General features: G+C 48.3%; 1 protein-coding gene across 3 annotated transcripts in view; it reads left to right on the top strand.

The window, feature by feature from the left end:
- Window positions 1-22,523, top strand: part of LOC117650393 — an 83,343-nt gene that overhangs the window by 54,175 nt on the left and 6,645 nt on the right. For all 3 annotated transcript variants that reach the window (XM_034393799.1, XM_034393801.1, XM_034393800.1), the window contains exons 6-7: window positions 2,579-2,784; window positions 4,311-4,503. In XM_034393799.1, coding sequence (XP_034249690.1) covers window positions 2,579-2,784; window positions 4,311-4,503 — 399 coding nt within the window. The remainder of the gene's footprint in view (window positions 1-2,578; window positions 2,785-4,310; window positions 4,504-22,523) is intronic.

The following is a 22,523-nucleotide window of genomic DNA, read 5'->3' as shown; positions in this document are numbered from 1 at the left end:
CTGTGGCTTAAAAGTCGTTCCAGGGTTAAATGATACTCTAAGCCCGACATTTAAGCGGAAATTTTTTTCACCTAGTGCTGCTGCAACATTGGGTAAAGGGTGCCACGGAAGTTACAGGTAATTGTTGATACACGCCATTTTATAATGCTCTAGCCCGCTTTGAGACCGTGTACAGCATCTTAGATTTCCGCGACCCATGCAATTATATCCCAGGGACTCCACTGTGATGGCTTGTGTCATGGAAAGTTAAAAGTTTGGCTTGGGGAGAAGTCCAGAGCTGCCTTTTCGAAATTTGTGTAGTGAAATTGAATATACGGAGGACATTTTTCGTTGCAGCATAAGTACCTTTGAAAGAAGTCTGGCGTATTGGTCTTCGGTTGAAATTAGCTCGAGACATGCCAAGCTTCGAATCCCCATCGACAGTTGGCAGCATTTTCGAACCACACCGCCACACTGGGGGTGGAAAGTTCGTGTAGACCAATCCAACGAACGTGAACTTTTCGAAATGTGTGCGTTTAGTGGGCAATGGCCCTCCCTAACATCAGAAACAAACCCCATGTCGATATCTGCGCTCGTTTGGGCACAGGAGTCAGAAGAAACGAAACTACCCCGAAACGTGAGAATCGCTCGCCAGTAAATGATTCTGAATTTGGTGGTCACAGAAACTGGCATGGGCCGGACAAGGCCTCCACAGAAACTGGGATGGGCTCACAGATACTGCTAGAGGGTGACGGTCTCGCTGGCCAACCTAACCTCACTGTGTCTCTGGATGCTTTTGTTGTTTTCGACCTTATTTACATATTTTGATGAGTGTGCATACTATTTCTTGCTTTGACAAGTCTATAAAACTATATTTTACTTACGCGGTACATCTACACTCTTTATTTCCAATAATATTACATCCTAAAGGCGCGATGTGGAGCGATTCGCAATTGACGATTACGGTGCAGTGTTGTCCGGATTCCGTGGCGAGTGCACGGATTCATTCGCCTGTGCGCAGAATGGGTTTGCCGCTGGCGGATTTGGTGCTAAACTGCCTCGGATCTATTTACCTAAAGGTTTATGCGATTCGGGGCTCTCAGACCATTACAGATTCTGCTATTTCAATTTACTGTGTGATTGTCGAACTTTTCTGATGTAGAGAACTTTCATAGTCAGCATTGGCTTCACCACGACCGCCCCTACCGTGCAATGTCCATCACATTTCGAATGGCAGTGTTATTCGAGGGGTCCTATTTAAATAAATCTTATCTGGGCGTTCTCCCCAAGGAAAATCTTATCTGAAACGCAGGCGGATTTCACTTAGTTTGATCATTTGATACAGCTACATCAACGTAATCAACATAATTTGAGACAAAATTCACTTGAACTAGGAGATAAAAGATGAATGAGAGGCCAAAAGTGCATGTCAGCGATTCTCACGTTCCGGGGTAGTTTCGTTTCTTCTGACTCCTGTGCCCAAACGAGCGCAGATATCGACATGGGGTTTGTTTCTGATGTTAGGGAGGGCCATTGCCCACTAAACGCACACATTTCGAAAAGTTCACGTTCGTTGGATTGGTCTAGGTAGCGTTTGGAATACCCTAAATGTAACTTCCGTGATTGTCCAAAGAGAACATACTCGAACTTTCCGCCGCCAGTGTGGCGGTGTGGTTCGAAAATGCTGCCAACTATCGATGGGGATTCGAAGCTTGACATGTCTCGAGCTAATATTAACCGAAGACCAATACGCCAGACTTCTTTCAAAGGTACTCAACCGAAGCTCAATAAGCCAGACTTCTTTCAAAGGTACTAATGCTGCAACGAAAAATGTCCACCGTGTATTCAATTTCACTACACTTATTTCGGAAAGGCAGCTCTGGACTTCTCCCCAAGCCAAACTTTTCACTTTCCATGACACAAGCCATCAAAGTGGAGTCCCTGGGATATAATTGCATGGGTCGCGGAAATCTAAGAAGCTGTACACGGTCTCAAAGCGGGCTAGAGCATTATAAAATGGCGTGTATCAACAATTACCTGTAACTTCCGTGGCACCCTTTACCCAATGTTGCAGCAGCACTAGGTGAAAAATTTTCCGCAGAAATGTCGGGCTTAGACTATCATTTGACCCTGGAACGACTTATAAGCCACAGCAAGCCCGAGTCAGCCGTTAAAGCCGATTTTCTCACTTTGTAACTTCCGTGATAACGTAATTTCCGTGATCAAAACACCCACTAAAATGTATGGGAATACCTTATGGCTCATGTTTTTAGTAAGGTAGTACAAGGTCTTTACTATGAATACCATTGCCATAACTCTAGTATCATCCAGGACCCCAATAATCAGAAAAACTTAATTGGATATTTCTCACTTTCGGCAAGTCAGAGACGCCAAAACTACCCCGAAACGTGAGAATCGCTCACGTAGAAATTTATTCCGTTTCAACTCGTATCCCTCCCAAATGTTCAAAAAGAGTAAAATATGCCTGCTTTTAAGATAAGATTCTCTGGGGGAGAACGCCCAGATATCATTTGAAATGGACCCCTCGAGTTCTGCTAAATAAGTTTTCAAAGGTTGAATGTCTGAGGTTTGTGCGCAGCTCACACGGTGGCCCTGCCGCCAAACGCTTCGGTGACGGTGCGCGTGCAGTTTGCACGGTTGCATCGCTACGTCGAGCTGCACCTGTGCGGCGCCCGGAACTGCAGCACCCTGATGCTGCACGGCGAGAGGCCCGACGGCACGCTGGCGTACGAGGCGACCGCGTCCTGCAACCGCCTCGGCAGGGACTGCACCAACATCCTCGAGGTGAGTGTCTCGGGCAAGGGGAAATCACTGTGTATTTCGGTGTACATATACGATGAATTTTAGTCGAATTTCAATGAATTTTAGTCAAATTTTGATGAATTTCAGTCAAATTTTGATAAATTTCAGTCAAATTTCGATGAATTGCAGTCGAATTTCACTTGAATTTTGATGAATCTCAGTCAAATTGCGATAAATGTCAGTGATTTTCAGTGAATTTTACATGTTTGATGAATTTTGGTGTACAAGTTTGACTGGAGTTGTTTCCCCTTGGTCTCGGGCAGCCGCCCGTCCGGCACCGGGGATACAAAGGCATAACGACAGGAAAGGCTACGGTACAAATAAGCAACTCGATGGGTACTATTCAAAACATCTTGTCTGGGCGTTCCCCCTTAGAGAATCATCCTAAACTCATGCGAACTTCACTCACTTTGATCATTTCGGACGGAAACGAGAGTAAGTGGAATATATTTCTACATGCACGATTCGTTTCTTTGATCTTTCATTTTCAGTTTTAAGTGAACTTTATCACAAATTATATTGATTAGTAGCTGTATTAAATGATCCAACCAAGTAAAATTCACTTGCGTATAAGATAAGATTCTCTTGGGGGAACGCCCAGATAAGATCTTTTGTATAGGACCCCTCGAACTTTGATCCATCTCTTATTATTTAAATTTTGCTAGTTCTTTCATGTTTTACTGTCGCGGTATTTGAACCTGGGTCAAAGGTCAAAGTGGATGATGTTATTTTCGTCTTCAGCACCCTTACAACATGAAACGACGGTAAACTTGGAATGAAAGTTATGCTCGCACGTCCCTGCAAACTCAACATTACGCTCAATAAGAGACACTGTTCTGCTTGTATTCACGAGCACGCTCCTACGTGAGCGTCGCGTTGCCGTTGGTCAACTTTATGCAAAAGCTTATGCACAAAAACACTACGGAGCAGTTCAGTGTCAACGGAGTTTTCTGAAAATGGCTGATATGAGCCAAAAGATCCCGACCACTCCGGCCGGCTCCGGCAAGGGTTTTCTGGTCACAGCGTCTAAATATTTCAATTTACAGGGGTAAAGTAAGCGAGCCCATCGCTTATTATACCTCTCTTAATTGGACGGTTTAGACGCTGAGACCAGAAACCCCCGGGCAGGTCCTATTCAAAAGATCTTATCTGGACGTTCCCCCCAAGACAATCTTATCTGAAACGCCGGCAAATTTCACTCATTTTGATCAATCAGAATAAATACGACAGTAAGCGAAACAAATTTCTACATGCACTTTTGGTTTCTATGATCTTCCATCTTAAGATTTACTTGAACAAATTCACAAATTATGTTGATAGGTAGCTGTACCAAGCGATCAAACTATGTGAAATTCACCTGCGTTTAAGATAAGATTGTCTTGGGGGGAACGCCCAGATAAGATCTTTTGAATAGGACCCCTCGATGTCTAGGCAGAGCCGGCCGGAGTGGTCGGGTTCTTTTGGCTCAGATAGGTGCTGATGTGTCTCACCGTATGCCCCCCATGCAGGCCCACATTTCAGGCCCGCACAACTTCGTCTTCGGCGAGGTGGTGCTGGAGGCGCAGCACCGGCCCGGGCGGCTCGCCGTGTGGCCGCAGGGCCGGCCGGAAGACGCGGCGGAGGTCCCCGTGGAGGCGGACTACGGCACGCTCAGGGTCAGGCCTTACGTCTGGTCCGCCGACATGCCCGTGCAGTTCACTGGTGAGTGCTGCTACTCTGCTTTACCTTGTGTGTAAATTTATTACATGCAACAAGCAGTGGTAGAAAGGCTAATCTGATTCCTTTAAATTGTCGCATCTGTGGCAGCAAATAAAAATTGTCGCGTTAAATATACATCAAGTGTTTGCACTGCTAGCTAATCCAAGTGTGGACCAAGTCCACCGAAGTCCACGCTACGTAGCGTGGACCACGGTGGTCCACGCTAGAAAACGTGGGCCACGAATGGTCCACGCTAGGAAGCGTGACCCACGAATGGTCCACGGTAGGAAGTTTAGTTCTTCCCACACTGTGGCGAAAAGCTACGGAAAATTCTGTAAACAGCTTGTGGTAATTCTCCGTAGCCCCCTTGTCAATGTTCTCCGTAGGCTCTTACAGTATTTTCCGTAGGACCTTACAGTGATCTCCGTGGGACTATACAGTCTTCCAGGTCCTACGGAGAATACTGTGCGGTCCTACGGAGAACACTGTGCGGTCCTACGGAGAATACTGTAAGAGCCTACGGAGAATGTTGATAAGAGGGCTACGGAGAATCCTGGCAAAAAAATTAACAGAATTTTCCGTACCTTTTTGCCACAGTGTAGCCTGGACCATTCGTGGTCCACGTTCCCTAGCGTGAACCATTCGTGGTCCACGATTGCTAGCGTGGACCATCGTGGTCTACGCTACCTAGCGTGGACCTGGTCCACACTTGGATAAGGGTGAAATTCAAGGGGATTGACACGACCTGAACCTCATGTCGTCAGAACTTGATGAAAGTTGGCTCAAATGTTACCCCTATAGGGGTAAGTAAGCCCACAAAATTTGAACCCTCTAGCTCAACTAACATGGGCGCAGTGAGCAATCTAATTTTCGCCTGAAATTCATTTTCACCTTTTTCAGCAAAATGCACATTTTTGGAAAAATCGTCGCGCTGGCCGCCCCGACGGCCTTTCTTCCGCCTGATCGACGTTCCTAGACTCAAAATTGTCTGGGGAATCCGAATCTGGCGTCGGTTTTCCGCTAGCATTCCGATAAAATTCCGAAAATGGCACTTTTTTACGGAAATTTAGTTATTTCAGGGGTTTACGCGACAGGCCGTATCCACTAGCCCCCAATCCAAACATGCCCGTTTCAACTTGTTTTCAGTTAGGGGACACCATAAGCTAAATTTTAAGTTGGGCCCCGATATTGTGTATGGGTCTCGTTTAGGAGCTAGCCCTATGCCCAACTTTTGACTTTTTCCCTAAAATTTGTTTTTCTGTGAAACCTTTAAAAAGGCATGCCATCCTCAAAAATCGTCCTAGGCGGCCAATAAAGTAGTCTAACGGACGCAGAATTTCCCGAGGATCACGATGCTGCACGTGCATTTGAGTTTTGGGGCCTCAAACACAGTCAAAACTCCAAAAAACAACAAATTTATGTCAAATGCCACAAAATGTTGAACGGCAATTTCGACCCTTTTCCCCGTCGCAAGGCCGCTTTGCCGTTGCCTAATCGGACTCCTTGGAGTTTCCACTTTGAGAATAAGCAGGAAAGAGTCAGCAGCCCAGCGGCGGCCAACGTGTGGCCGCCGCCACACTGGAAACTGCGGACTTCCCCGTAAGGACGAGGCACCGCGCCGCCCAGGTAGGAAACCAGTTTGACGCACCCCTCGGCCACAGGCGGTGGAGGTCGCACGCGCCGCCCGGGTAGGCAACCAGTCTGACGCGCTAGGCCCGAGATTAAGTGGGGGTGGGGAGGGGGAGGGGAAGGGACGGTAGCGGGGGGTGTGAGACAACCGTCGACTGTTAGTGTTGTTAGTGTGTTGTTGTTGGTGGTGGTGGTGTATTGTGTTTTTGTGGCTGCTGCTATGTAGGTTATCACTTTTCGGCTTGAGGCCATAAGAAAGGAGCTCTCTCTGTGTGCGTTCGGGCTCGCCTGAAAAGAAACATATGAGGATTTAACTTCAGTTGAGGTTAAAAGAACTAGTACATTTATCAAGGTGGAACAAAATACCCCCTACCGGCTTCCGCATCCTGAACCGATATGTAGATAAAACCTTCAACGGGATGAACAGGCGAGCCCGAACGCACACAGAGAGAGTTCCTTTCTTATGGCCTCAAGCCGAAAAGCGATCAACAACAAAGCAGCAGCCACAAAAACACAATACACCACCACCAACAACAACACACTAACAACACTAACAGTCCACGGTTGTCTCACCCTCCACCCCCACCCCCCGCTACCGTCCCTTCCCCTCCCCCACCCCACCCCCACAAAATCTCGGGCCTAGCGCGTCAGACTGGTTGCCTACCCGGGCGGCGCGTACGACCTCCACCGCCCGTGGCCGAGGGGTGCGTCAAACTGGTTGCCTACCTGGGCGGCGCGGTGCCTCGTCCTTACGGGGAAGTCCGCAGTTTCCAGTGTGGCGGCGGCCACACGTTGGCCGCCGCTGGGCTGCTGACTCTTTCCTGCTTATTCTCAAAGTGGAAACTCCAAGGAGTCCGATTAGGCAACGGCAAAGCGGCCTTGCGACGGGGAAAAGGGTCGAAATTGCCGTTCAACATTTTGTGGCATTTGACATAAATTTGTTGTTTTTTGGAGTTTTGACTGTGTTTGAGGCCCCAAAACTCAAATGCACGTGCAGCATCGTGATCCTCGGGAAATTCTGCGTCCGTTAGATTACTTTATTGGCCGCCTAGGACGATTTTTGAGGATGGCATGCCTTTTTAAAGGTTTCACAGAAAAACAAATTTTAGGGAAAAAGTCAAAAGTTGGGCATAGGGCTAGCTCCTAAACGAGACCCATACACAATATCGGGGCCCAACTTAAAATTAAGCTTATGGTGTCCCCTAACTGAAAAAAAAGTTGAAACGGGCATGTTTGGATTGGGGGCTAGTGGATACGGCCTGTTGCGTAAACCCCTGAAATAACTAAATTTCCGTAAAAAAGTGCCATTTTCGGAATTTTATCGGAACGCTAGCGGAAAACCGACGCCAGATTCGGATTCCCCAGACAATTTTGAGTCTAGGAACGTCGATTAGACGGAGGAAAGGCCGTCGGGGCGGCCAGCGCGACGACTTTTCCAAAAATGTGCATTTTGCTGAAAAAGGTGAAAATGAATTTCAGGCGAAAATTAGATTGCTCACTGCGCCCATGTTAGTTGAGCTAGAGGGTTCAAATTTTGTGGGCTTACTTACCCCTATGGGGGTAACATTTGAGCCAACTTTCATCAAGTTCTGACGACATGAGGTTCAGGTCGTGTCAATCCCCTTGAATTTTACCCCATAAGCAGTGTGTTGTTGTCTTTTGACGGTTTTTGCCCAGTTACATGAGTGCAGGGCTGGGACAGATACTTTATATTTTTGGCTGAGCGATAGCGAAGCCTGTTACTTCAGTGGGGTTGAAAAGTTTTGTCTGTCTGTCTGTCTGTGTGTGTGTCCGCACTACTCCTCCTGAACGGCTCGGCCGATCTCGGTGAGATTTTGCACACTTCTTGGGTATGTCCTTGGCTCGGCACACGCGAAATTTCACCATCCTAGCTCAACTGGTTCAGTTTTTATAGCCGAAAAACACCTAAAAACGGCGAAAAATAGAGCTTTCTGCAGATAGATCACTTCTGGCTTGGAGAAAGGGGGGTCTGGGGGGCGGAGCCCCCCAGCCTCGACAAGTTAAAAAGTGACAAGCGTCAAGATCGTGTTATCTGCAGATAAGACAACTCTATTCAGAATATAGGGGGGTCTGGGGGGCGGAGCCCCCCAGCATTCAACAAGTTAAAAAATAACCGACAATGGACAAGCCATTGCCTGCCGCAGGCAGGCTAGCGCCGCAGGCCAAGGTAGGTACGCCAGGCGTGGATTGGAGGAACAGGCAGCGAGACATCGCGAAGCCTGTTACGACAAGACGCGGTCTGGCGTAAACCTACCTTGTTACCTAGGTACAGATACAGATACTGGATCAAAAAAGTACCAAGGTACAGTTACAGGTACTTGATCGAGCTCAGTACCTAGGTACAGTTACAGGTACTTTGGCAAAATACCTAGGTACTTTTCAGGTACTTTCAGATATTTTGATATTTCAACACATCCGCCCAGTAACGCAACCAAAACAAACCTCGCGCGAGTTTTTCGTCCCTTTAAACTTTCTTGCGTCAATGACCCTTTTCATGCCAACGTGCGTGCTGTTTACAACCCCGATTCGTCACGCCGCATCGCCGGCGGCTCCAGGGACCATCCTTAACCTCGCTGCTATAATGGGATGGTTCCGGTAACGCATTTTAGGGACAAACCCTATGATCCCCGCTGAGATGTGTCCATTGTTTCATAGTGCAAGTCCTCTGCGTTCACCTTGGCAGTGCGTGCGGTGACCAGACCTGCCACATGGAACCCGGAGGAGGCACATAAAAAGGGGAGGGGGCCGAATATCTGTTTCTTCCCCGAAAACAGGCAGTCCTCTGAGTGTCTCTCTTTATCCCCGCACTGTTGTGAGCGCATCTCATTATACCCGTCTTTCCCTACATTCGCGCCCAAAAGTACCTGTAAAAGTACCTGCAGTTCTAGGTAAAGTTACTGCCCAAAATGTACCTAGGTACAGGTACAGTTACAATTGTGACTTGAGTACCTAGGTACAGGAACAGTTACAATTGTGACTTGAGTACCTAGGTACAGTTATATGTACCAAAAAAGTACAGGTACAGTTCCTAGGTACTTTTTACCTAGGTATTTCCCAGCCCTGCATGAGTGTAATACAGTGATTTTAACGCAAATTTATGCATAATATATAAAGACGTCCGCCTTTTTGGCCAAAAAAATTTGGCCAAAAACGGGTCAGCTTAACGGATCGTGCTATAGAAGGGGAAATCAACCAAAACGGAAGAAAAAGGAAATACAAGCACGGCTCAACGTTAAAATAAGTAAAACTGGCGTAAATACCGTAAATTACGTCCTTAGAAGCCAACACAATGGCCAAAACGCCGATTCCACTTGCACATGGTGTTATATCTTCCAACTTCAAAAGACAACTTCTGCAGTGGTTCAAATTCATTGGTGCTCAAATTATTGAACAACTGGTCGGTCACCTTCGTTTGACACCCAGCAGGCAATTTGAACCACCACGGTTGCCTACCAGCATCGCCTCAAACATGCCGAATTGAACAATCTCATCGCGTTTTCTCGCAAGTTCGCGGCCTCTGGAATCGGATGCCGTGGTGGTTCAAATTCATTGGTGCTCAAATTATTGAACAACTGGTCGGTCACCTTCGTTTGAGACCCAGCAGGCAATTTGAACCACCACGGTTGCCTACCCAAGGCGCCTCAAACATGCCGAATTGAACGATCTTATCGCGTTTTCTCGCAAGTTCGCGGCCTCTGGAATCCGATGCCGTGGTGGTTCAAATTCATTGGTGCTCAAATTATTGAACAACTGGTCGGTCACCTTCGTTTGAGACCCAGCAGGCAATTTGAACCACCAGGGTTGCCTACCCGCATCGCCTCAAACATGCCAGATCGAACGATTTTCTTGCGTTATGTTACAAGTTCGGGGCTCGTGGAATCCGACGCCGTGGTGGTTCAAATTCATTGGTGCTCAAATTATTGAACAACTGGTCGGTCACCTTCGCTTGAGACCCAGCAGGCAATTTGAACCACCACGGTTGCCTACCCAAGGCGCCTCAAACATGCCGAATTGAACGATCTCATCGCGTTATCTCGCAAGTTCGCGGCCTCTGGAATCCGATGCCGTGGTGGTTCAGATTAATTGGTGCTCAAATTATTGAACAACTGGTTGGTTACCTTCGTTTGAGACCCAGGAGGCAATTTGAAACACCACGGTTGCCTACCCACAGCGCCTCAAACATGCCGAATTGAACGATCTCATCGCGTTTTCTCGCAAGTTCGCGGCCTCTGGAATCCGATGCCGTGGTGGTTCAAATTCATTGGTGCTCAAATTATTGAACAACTGGTCGGTCACTTTCGTTTGAGACCTAGCAGGCAATTTGAACCACCACAGTTGCCTACCCACAGTGCCTCAAACATGCCGAATTGAACGATCTCATCGCGTTTTCTCGCAAGTTCGCGGCCTCTGGAATCCGATGCCGTGGTGGTTCAAATTCATTGGTGCTCAAATTATTGAACAACTGGTCGGTCACTTTCGTTTGAGACCCAGCAGGCAATTTGAACCACCACGGTTGCCCACCCAAGGCGCCTCAAACATGCCAGATCGAACGATTTTCTTGCGTTATTGGCTGAGCGATAGCGAAGCCTGTTACTCCAGTGGGGTTGAAAAGTTTTTCCTGTCTGTCTGTCTGTCCGTCTGTCTGTGTGTCCGCACTACTCCTCCTGAACGGTTGGGCCCGATCTCGGTGAGATTTTGCACACTTCTTGGGTATGTCCTTGGCTCGGCACACGCGAAATTTCACCATCCTAGCTCAACTGGTTCAGTTTTTATAGCCGAAAAACACCTAAAAAACGGCGAAAAATAGAGCTTTCTGCAGATAGATCACTTCTGGATTGGAGAAAGGGGGGGTTTAAACACCTCGACAAGTTGAAAAGTGACAAGGGTGAAGATCGTGTTTTTTGTAGATAAAACAAACCATTTAGAATGCAGGGGGGTTTGGGGGCGGAGCCCCCAAGCATTCAACAATTTAAAAAAAAACCCGACAATGGACAAGCCATTGCCTGCCGCAGGCAGGCTAGCACCGCAGGCCAAGGTAGGTACGCCAGGCGTGGATTGGAGGAACAGGCAGCGAGACATCGCGAAGCCTGTTACGACAAGACGCGGTCTGGCGTAAACCTACCTTGTGTTACAAGTTCGGGGCTCGTGGAATCCGACGCCGTGGTGGTTCAAATTCATTGGTGCTCAAATTATTGAACAACTGGTCGGTCACCTTCGTTTGAGACCCAGCAGGCAATTTGAACCACCAGGCTTGCCTACCCGCATCGCCTCAAACATGCCAGATCGAACGATTTTCTTGCGTTATGTTACAAGTTCGGGGCTCGTGGAATCCGACGCCGTGGTGGTTCAAATTCATTGGTGCTCAAATTATTGAACAACTGGTCGGTCACTTTCGTTTGAGACTTAGCAGGCAATTTGAACCACCACGGTTGCCTACCAGCATCGCCTCAAACATGCCGAATTGAACGATCTCATCGCGTTTTCTCGCAAGTTCGCGGCCTCTGGAATCCGATGCCGTGGTGGTTCCAATTCATTGGTGCTCAAATTATTGAACAACTGGTTGGTTACCTTCGTTTGAGACCCAGGAGGAAATTTGAACCACCACGGTTGCCTCCCCCAAGGCGCCTCAAACATGCCGAATTGAACGATCTCATCGCGTTATCTCGCAAGTTCGCGGCCTCTGGAATCCGATGCCGTGGTGGTTCAGATTATTGGTGCTAAAATTTATTGAACAACTGGTTGGTTACCTTCTTTTTAGACCCAGGGGAAATTTGAACACCACGGTTGCCTACCCACAGCGCCTCAAACATGCCGAATTGAACGATCTCATCGCGTTTTCTCGCAAGTTCGCGGCCTCTGGAATCCGATGCCGTGGTGGTTCAAATTCATTGGTGCTCAAATTATTGAAAAACTGGTCGGTCCCCTTCGTTTGAGCCCCAGCAGGCAATTTGAACCACCACAGTTGCCTACCCCAGTGCCTAAAACATGCCGATTGAACGATCTCATCGCTTTTTTTCCCTCGAAAGTTCGCGGCCTCTGGAATCCGATGCCGTGGTGGTTCAAATTCATTGGTGCTCAAATTATTGAACAAGGTCGGTCCCTTTTCGTTTGAAAACCCAGCAGGCAATTTGAACCACCACGGTTCCCCACCCAAGGCCCCCAAACTTTCCAATCGAACGTTTTTCTTGCGTTTTTGGGTGAGCGTAGCGAAGCCTTTTACCCAGTGGGGTTAAAAATTTTTCCTGCTGTCTTCTGCCCGTCTGTCTGTGTGCCCGCACTACTCCTCCTGAACGGCTCGCTGATCTCGGTGAGATTTGCCCCCTTTCTTGGTATGCCCTTTGGCTCGGCACCCCGGAAATTTCCCCCATCCTAGCTAAACGGGTTTCAGTTTTTATACCCGAAAAACCCTAAAAAAGGCGAAAATAAGCTTTCTGCAGATAGATCATTTCTGGTTTGGTGAAAAGGGGGTAAACACCTCGACAATTGAAAAGTGACAAGGGGAAGATCGTTTTTTTTGTAGAAAAAACAAACCATTTAAACGAGGGGGTCTCATCGGTTTTGTGGGGTACAAAAATAATAGCGTAAATACTTGTGAATCTTTTAAATACTGAGAATCATAAAATCTCCGAATACAAAAAATCTCACGAATATCAAAAATATGAATGAATATTTGGGGAAATATGTTCGAATACTTGAGAATATATTTTGAATATGTCGTTAAAGAATAGAGCTTTCCCGGCAAGCCGGAACCAGGTTTCCCCCGGATCTCTTTTTTTTCAGTAAGAAACGCCCAAAATATGGACCCGAGAGTGATACCAGAAGCCTCGCGCCGATTTCGGACAAAAGACCGACAAAATAATGTCAACAAGGACTAAAATACCTCTGAATATTTGGGGAATACCCGTGAATACTAAGAGAATACCCGTGATACTTACGAATACTTCCAAATATTCTGAATTGTGAATATTTAAATACTTGTGAATACATGAATATTTGAAAATGAATATGAATATCCTAGTGGGTACACAGAATACCTCGAGTGAATACCCCCTCGATTTAGAATTTGCGGGTTACAAGTTCGGGGCTCGTGGAATCCGACGCCGTGGTGGTTCAAATTCATTGGTGCTCAAATTATTGAACAACTGGTCGGTCACTTTTGTTTTAGACTTAGCAGGCAATTTGAACCCCCACGGTTGCCTACCACATCGCCTCAAACATGCCGAATTGAACGATCTCATCGCGTTTTCTCGCAAGTTCGCGGCCTCTGGAATCCGATGCCGTGGTGGTTCAAAATTTATTGGTGCTCAAATTATTGAACAACTGGTCGGTCACTTTCGTTTGAGACCCAGCAGGCAATTTGAACCACCACGGTTGCCCACCCAAGGCGCCTCAAACATGCCAGATCGAACGATTTTCTTGCGTTATTGGCTGAGCGATAGCGAAGCCTGTTACTCCAGTGGGGTTGAAAAGTTTTTCCTGTCTGTCTGTCTGTCCGTCTGTCTGTGTGTCCGCACTACTCCTCCTGAACGGCTCGGCCGATCTCGCTGAGATTTTGCACACTTCTTGGGTATGTCCTTGGCTCGGCACACGCGAAAATTTTACCATCCTAGATCAACTGGTTTTAGTTTTTATAGCCGAAAAACACCTAAAAAAAGGCGAAAAATAGAGCTTTCTGCAGATAGATCACTTCTGGATTGGAGCAAGGGGGGGCAACACCTCGACCGTTAAAAATGACAAGGGGGAAGATCGTGTTATTTGTAATAAAACAAACCATTTTGAATGTAGGGGGGTTTTTTGGGGGGGGAGCCCCCCAGCATTCAAAAATTAAAAATAACCGACAATGGACAAGCCATTGCCTGCCGCAGGCAGGCTAGCGCCGCAGGCCAAGGTAGGTACGCCAGGCGTGGATTGGAGGAACAGGCAGCGAGACATCGCGAAGCCTGTTACGACAAGACGCGGTCTGGCGTAAACCTACCTTGTGTTACAAGTTCGGGGCTCGTGGAATCCGACGCCGTGGTGGTTCAAATTCATTGGTGCTCAAATTATTGAACAACTGGTCGGTCACCTTCGTTTGAGACCCAGCAGGCAATTTGAACCCCAGGCTTGCCTACCCCATCGCCTCAAAAATGCCAAAGAACGAAAAGATTTTCTTGCGTTATGTTACAAGTTCGGGGCTCGTGGAATCCGACGCCGTGGTGGTTCAAATTCATTGGTGCTCAAATTATTGAACAACTGGTCGGTCACTTTCGTTTGGGACTTAGCAGGAAATTTGAACCACCACGGTTGCCTACCAGCATCGCCTCAAACATGCCGAATTGAACGATCTCATCGCGTTTTCTCGCAAGTTCGCGGCCTCTGGAATCCGATGCCGTGGTGGTTCAAATTCATTGGTGCTCAAATTATTGAACAACTGGTTGGTTACCTTCGTTTGAGACCCAGCAGGCAATTTGAACCACCACGGTTGCCTACCCGCATCGCCTCAAACATGCCAGATCGAACGATTTTCTTGCGTTATCTTACAAGTTCGGGGCTCGTGGAATCCGACGCCGTGGTGGTTCAAATTCATTGGTGCTCAAATTATTTAACAACTGGTCGGTCACCTTCGTTTGACACCCAGCAGGCAATTTGAACCACCACGGTTGCCTACCAGCATCGCCTCAAACATGCCGAATTGAACAATCTCATCGCGTTTTCTCGCAAGTTCGCGGCCTCTGGAATCGGATGCCGTGGTGGTTCAAATTCATTGGTGCTCAAATTATTGAACAACTGGTCGGTCACCTTCGTTTGAGACCCAGCAGGCAATTTGAACCACCACGGTTGCCTACCCAAGGCGCCTCAAACATGCCGAATTGAACGATCTTATCGCGTTTTCTCGCAAGTTCGCGGCCTCTGGAATCCGATGCCGTGGTGGTTCAAATTCATTGGTGCTCAAATTATTGAACAACTGGTCGGTCACCTTCGTTTGAGACCCAGCAGGCAATTTGAACCACCACGGTTGCCTACCCCAAAGGGGCCTCAAACATGCCGAATTGAACGATCTTTCGCGTTTTCTCGCAAGTTCGCGGCCTCTGGAATCCGGGTGCCGTGGTGGTTCAAATTCATTGGTGCTCAAATTTTTTAACAACTGGTCGGTCACCTTCGTTTGACACCCAGCAGGCAATTTGAACCACCACGGTTGCCTACCAGCATCGCCTCAAACATGCCGAATTGAACGATCTCATCGCGTTTTCTCGCAAGTTCGCGGCCTCTGGAATCCGATGCCGTGGTGGTTCAAATTCATTGGTGCTCAAATTATTGAACAACTGGTCGGTCACCTTCGTTTGAGACCCAGCAGGCAATTTGAACCACCACGGTTGCCTACCCAAGGCGCCTCAAACATGCCGAATTGAACGATCTTATCGCGTTTTCTCGCAAGTTCGCGGCCTCTGGAATCCGATGCCGTGGTGGTTCAATTCATTGGTGCTCAAATTATGTAACAACTGGTCGGTCACCTTCGTTTGAGACCCAGCAGGCAATTTGAACCACCAGGGTTGCCTACCCGCATCGCCTCAAACATGCCAATCGAACGATTTTCTTGCGTTTTTTTACAAGTTCGGGGCTCGTGGAATCCGACGCCGTGGTGGTTCAAAATTTATTGGTGCTCAAATTATTGAACAACTGGTCGGTCACCTTCGTTTGGACCCAGCAGGCAATTTAAACCACCACGGTTGCCTACCCAAGGCGCCTCAAACATGCCGAATTGAACGATTTTCTCGCGTTTTTTCGCAAGTTTGCGGCCTCTGGAATCCGATGCCGTGGTGGTTCAAATTCATTGGTGCTCAAATTATTGAACAACTGGTCGGTCACCTTCGTTTGAGACCCAGCAGGCAATTTGAACCACCACGGTTGCCTACCCCAGCGCCTCAAACATGCCGAATTGAACGATCTTATCGCGTTTTCTCGCAAGTTCGCGGCCTCTGGAATCCGACGCCGTGGTGGTTCAAATTTATTGGTGCCAAAAAATTGAACAACTGGTCGGTCACCTTCGTTTGAGACCCAGCAGGCAATTTGAACCACCACGGTTGCCTACCCCAGCGCCTCAAACATGCCGAATTGAACGATCTCATCGCGTTTTCTCGCAAGTTCGCGGCCTCTGGAATCCGATGCCGTGGTGGGTTTTTAAATTAAATTTGGGGCTCAAAATTTTTGAACAACTGGTTGGTTACCTTCGTTTGAGACCCAAAAGGCAATTTGAAACCCCCACGGTTGCCTACCCACAGCGCCTCAAACATTTCCCAATTGAACGATCTCATCGCGTTTTCTCGCAAGTTCGCGGCCTCTGGAATCCGACGCCGTGGTGGTTCAAATTCATTGGTGCTCAAATTATTGAACAACTGGTCGGTCACCTTCGTTTGAGACCCAGCAGGCAATTTGAACCACCACGGTTGCCTACCCACAGCGCCTCAAACATGCCGAATTGAACGATCTCATCGCGTTTTTTTCGCAAATTCGCGGCCTTGGAATCCGATGCCGTGGTGGTTCAAATTCATTGGTGCTCAAAAAATTGAACAACTGGTCGGTCACCTTCGTTTGACACCCAGCAGGCAATTTGAACCACCACGGTTGCCTACCAGCATCGCCTCAAAAATGCCGAATTGAACGATCTCATCGCGTTTTCTTTGCAAGTTCGCGGCCTCTGGAATCCGATGCCGTGGTGGTTCAAATTCATTGGTGCTCAAATTATTGAACAACTGGTCGGTCACCTTCGTTTGAGACCCAGCAGGCAATTTGAACCACCACGGTTGCCTACCCACACGCCTCAAACAGCCGTTGAACGATCTTATCGCGTTTTCTCGCAAGTTCGCGGCCTCTGGAATCCGATGCCGTGGTGGTTCAAATTCATTGGTGCTCAAAAAATTGAACAACTGGTCGGTCACCTTCGTTTGAGACCCAGCAGGCAATTTGAACCACCACGGTTGCCTACCCACAGCGCCTCAAACATGCCGAAATTTAACGATCTCATCGCGTTTTCTCGCAAGTTCGCGGCCTCGGAATCCATGCCGTGGTGGTTCAAATTCATTGGTGCTCAAATTATTGAACAACTGGGCGGTCACCTTCGTTTGAGACCCAGCAGGCAATTTGAACCACCACGGTTGCCTACCCCCATCGCCTCAAACATGCCAGATCGAACGATTTTCCCTTTCGTATTTCCCACAAGTTCGGGGCTCGTGGAATCCGAGCCGTGGTGGTTCAAATTCATTGGTGCTCAAATTTTTGAACAACTGGTCGGTCACCTTCGTTTGAGCCCAGCAGGCAATTTGAACCACCACGGTTGCCTACCAGCATCGCCTCAAACATGCCGAATTGAACATCTCATCGCGTTTTCTCGCAAGTTCGCGGCCTCTGGAATCCGATGCCGTGGTGGTTCAAATTCATTGGTGCTCAAAAAATTGAACAACTGTCGGTCACCTTCGTTTGAGACCCAGAGGCAATTTGAACCACCACGGTTGCCTACCAGCATCGCCTCAAACATGCTTGATCGAACGATTTTCTTGCTTTTTCTCTCAACTTCGCAGCCTCTAGAATCCGATGCCGTGGTGGTTCAAATTCATTGGTGCTCAAATTAATGAACAACTGGTCGGTCACCTTCGTTTAAGACCCAGCAGGCAATTTGAACCACCACGGTTGCCTACCCACAGCGCCTCAAACATGCCGAATTGAACGATCTCATCGTTTTTTTTCCCCAAGTTCGCGGCCTCTGGAATCCGATGCCGTGGTGGTTCAAATTCATTACGCTCAAATTATTGAACAACTAGTCGGTCGACTTCGTTTGAGACCCAGCAGGGGGATTTGAACCACCAGGTTGCCTACCCGCATCGCCTCAAACATGCCAATCGAACGATTTCTTGCGTTATCTTACAAGTTCGGGGGTCGTGGAATCCGACGCCGTGGTGGTTCAAAATTTATTGGGGCTCAAATTATTTAACAACTGGTCGGTCACCTTCGTTTGAGACCCAGCAGGCAATTTGAACCACCACGGTTGCCTACCAACAGCGCCTCAAACATGCCGAATTGAACGATCTCATCGCGTTTTCTCGCAAGTTCGCGGCCTCTGGAATCCGATGCCGTGGTGGTTCAAATTCATTGGGCTCAAATTTTTGAACAAATGGGCGGTCACCTTCGTTTGACCCAGCAGGCAATTTGAACCACCACGGTTGCCTACCAGCATCGCCTCAAACATGCTTGATCGAACGATTTTCTTGCGTTTTCTCGCAAGTTCGCAGCCTCTGGAATCCGATGCCGTGGTGGTTCAAATTCATTGGTGCTCAAATTATTGAACAACTGGTCGGTCACCTTCGTTTGAGACCCAGCAGGCAATTTGAACCACCACGGTTGCCTACCCACAGCGCCTCAAACATGCCGAATTGAACGATCTCATCGCGTTTTCTCGCAAGTTCGCGGGCCCCTGGAATCCGATGCCGTGGTGGTTCAAATTCATTGGGCTCAAAATTTTTGAACAACTAGTCGGTCACTTCGTTTGAGACCCAGCAGGCAATTTGAACCACCAGGGGTTTCCTACCCCCATTGCCTCAAACATGCCAGATCGAACGAATTTTTTTGCGTTTCTTACAAGTTCGGGGCTCGTGGAATCCGACGCCGTGGTGGTTCAAATTCATTGGTGCTCAAATTATTGAACAACTGGTCGGTCACCTTCGTTTGAGACCCAGCAGGCAATTTGAACCACCACGGTTGCCTACCAACAGCGCCTCAAACATGCCGAATTGAACGATCTCATCGCGTTTTCTCGCAAGTTCGCGGCCTCTGGAATCCGATGCCGTGGTGGTTCAAATTCATTGGCTCAAATTATTGAACAACTAGTCGGTCACCCTTTGTTTGAGACCCAGCAGGCAATTTGAACCACCACGGTTGCCTACCCAAGGCGCCTCAAACATGCCGAATTGAACGATCTTATCGCGTTTTCTCGCAAGTTCGCGGCCTCTGGAATCCGGATGCCGTGGTGGTTCAAATTCATTGGTGCTCAAATTATTGAACAACTGGTCGGTCACCTTCGTTTGAGACCCAGCAGGCAATTTGAACCACCACGGTTGCCTACCCAAGGCGCCTCAAACATGCCGAATTGAACGATCTTATCGCGTTTTCTCGCAAGTTCGCGGCCTCTGGAATCGGATGCCGTGGTGGTTCAAATTCATTGGTGCTCAAATTATTTAACAACTGGTCGGTCACCTTCGTTTGACACCCAGCAGGCAATTTGAACCACCACGGTTGCCTACCAGCATCGCCTCAAACATGCCGAATTGAACGATCTCATCGCGTTTTCTCGCAAGTTCGCGGCCTCTGGAATCCGGGTGCCGTGGTGGTTCAAATTCATTGGTGCTCAAATTATTGAACAACTGGTCGGTCACCTTCGTTTGAGACCCAGCAGGCAATTTGAACCACCACGGTTGCCTACCCAAGGCGCCTCAAACATGCCGAATTGAACGATCTTATCGCGTTTTCTCGCAAGTTCGCGGCCTCTGGAATCCGATGCCGTGGTGGTTCAAATTCATTGGTGCTCAAATTATGTAACAACTGGTCGGTCACCTTCGTTTGAGACCCAGCAGGCAATTTGAACCACCAGGGTTTTCCTACCCGCATCGCCTCAAACATGCCAGATCGAACGATTTTCTTGCGTTATGTTACAAGTTCGGGGCTCGTGGAATCCGACGCCGTGGTGGTTCAAATTCATTGGTGCTCAAATTATTGAACAACTGGTCGGTCACCTTCGTTTGAGACCCAGCAGGCAATTTAAACCACCACGGTTGCCTACCCAAGGCGCCTCAAACATGCCGAATTGAACGATCTCATCGCGTTTTCTCGCAAGTTTGCGGCCTCTGCAATCCGATGCCGTGGTGGTTCAAATTCATTGGTGCTCAAATTATTGAACAACTGGTCGGTCACCTTCGTTTGAGACCCAGCAGGCAATTTGAACCACCACGGTTGCCTACCCACAGCGCCTCAAACATGCCGAATTGAACGATCTTATCGCGTTTTCTCGCAAGTTCGCGGCCTCTGGAATCCGACGCCGTGGTGGTTCAAATTCATTGGTGCACAAAATATTGAACAACTGGTCGGTCACCTTCGTTTAAGACCCAGCAGGCAATTTGAACCACCACGGTTGCCTACCCACAGCGCCTCAAACATGCCGAATTGAACGATCTCATCGCGTTTTCTCGCAAGTTCGCGGCCTCTGGAATCCGATGCCGTGGTGGTTTAAATTAATTGGTGCTCAAATTATTGAACAACTGGTTGGTTACCTTCGTTTGAGACCCAAGAGGCAATTTGAAACACCACGGTTGCCTACCCACAGCGCCTCAAACATTCCGAATTGAACGATCTCATCGCGTTTTTTCGCAAGTTCGCGGCCTCTGGAATCCGATGCCGTGGTGGTTTAAATTCATTGGTGCTCAAATTATTGAACAACTGGTCGGTCACCTTCGTTTGAGACCCAGCAGGCAATTTGAACCACCACGGTTGCCTACCCACAGCGCCTCAAACATGCCGAATTGAACGATCTCATCGCGTTTTCTCGCAAGTTCGCGGCCTCTGGAATCCGATGCCGTGGTGGTTCAAATTCATTGGTGCTCAAAATATTGAACAACTGGTCGGTCACCTTCGTTTGACAACCAGCAGGCAATTTGAACCACCACGGTTGCCTACCAGCATCGCCTCAAACATGCCGAATTGAACGATCTCATCGCGTTTTCTCGCAAGTTCGCGGCCTCTGGAATCCGATGCCGTGGTGGTTCAAATTCATTGGTGCTCAAATTATTGAACAACTGGTCGGTCACCTTCGTTTGAGACCCAGCAGGCAATTTGAACCACCACGGTTGCCTACCCACAGCGCCTCAAACATGCCGAATTGAACGATCTTATCGCGTTTTCTCGCAAGTTCGCGGCCTCTGGAATCCGATGCCGTGGTGGTTCAAATTCATTGGTGCTCAAAATATTGAACAACTGGTCGGTCACCTTCGTTTGAGACCCAGCAGGCAATTTGAACCACCACGGTTGCCTACCCACAGCGCCTCAAACATGCCGAATTGAACGATCTCATCGCGTTTTCTCGCAAGTTCGCGGCCTCTGGAATCCGATGCCGTGGTGGTTCAAATTCATTGGTGCTCAAATTATTGAACAACTGGTCGGTCACCTTCGTTTGAGACCCAGCAGGCAATTTGAACCACCACGGTTGCCTACCCGCATCGCCTCAAACATGCCAGATCGAACGATTTTCTTGCGTTATCCTACAAGTTCGGGGCTCGTGGAATCCGACGCCGTGGTGGTTCAAATTTATTGGTGCTCAAATTATTGAACAACTGGTCAGTCACCTTCGTTTGAGACCTAGCAGGCAATTTGAACCACCACGGTTGCCTACCAGCATCGCCTCAAACATGCCGAATTGAACTATCTCATCGCGTTTTCTCGCAAGTTCGCGGCCTCTGGAATCCGATGCCGTGGTGGTTCAAATTCATTGGTGCTCAAAATATTGAACAACTAGTCGGTCACCTTCGTTTGAGACCCAGTAGGCAATTTGAACCACCACGGTTGCCTACCAGCATCGCCTCAAACATGCTTGATCGAACGATTTTCTTGCTTTTTCTCTCAACTTCGCGCCTCTGGGAAACCGATGCCGTGGTGGTTCAAAATTTATTGGTGCTCAAATTAATGAACAACTGGTCGGTCACCTTCGTTTAAGACCCAGCAGGCAATTTGAACCACCACGGTTGCCTACCCACAGCGCCTCAAACATGCCGAATTGAACGATCTCATCGTGTTTTTTTCGCAAGTTCGCGGCCTCTGGAATCCGATGCCGTGGTGGTTCAAATTCATTGCGCTCAAATTATTGAACAACTAGTCGGTCGACTTCGTTTGAGACCCAGCAGGTGATTTGAACCACCAGGGTTGCCTACCCGCATCGCCTCAAACATGCCAGATCGAACGATATTCTTGCGTTATCTTACAAGTTCGGGGCTCGTGGAATCCGACGCCGTGGTGGTTCAAATTCATTGGTGCTCAAATTATTTAACAACTGGTCGGTCACCTTCGTTTGAGACCCAGCAGGCAATTTGAACCACCACGGTTGCCTACCAACAGCGCCTCAAACATGCCGAATTGAACGATCTCATCGCGTTTTCTCGCAAGTTCACGGCCTCTGGAATCCGATGCCGTGGTGGTTCAAATTCATAAGCGCTCAAATTATTGAACAACTAGTCGGTCACCTTCGTTTGACATCCAGCAGGCAATTTGAACCACCACGGTTGCCTACCAGCATCGCCTCAAACATGCTTGATCGAACGATTTTCTTGCGTTTTCTCGCAACTTTGCAGCCTCTGGAATCC

Source organism: Thrips palmi, unplaced genomic scaffold (genome assembly GCF_012932325.1).
Source record: "Thrips palmi isolate BJ-2018 unplaced genomic scaffold, TpBJ-2018v1 HiC_scaffold_5, whole genome shotgun sequence".
In the NCBI taxonomy this organism is placed as follows: Eukaryota; Metazoa; Arthropoda; class Insecta; order Thysanoptera; family Thripidae; genus Thrips; species Thrips palmi.
Note: the sequence above shows the minus strand (reverse complement) of the source record. Positions and strands in the feature narration are given on the sequence as shown.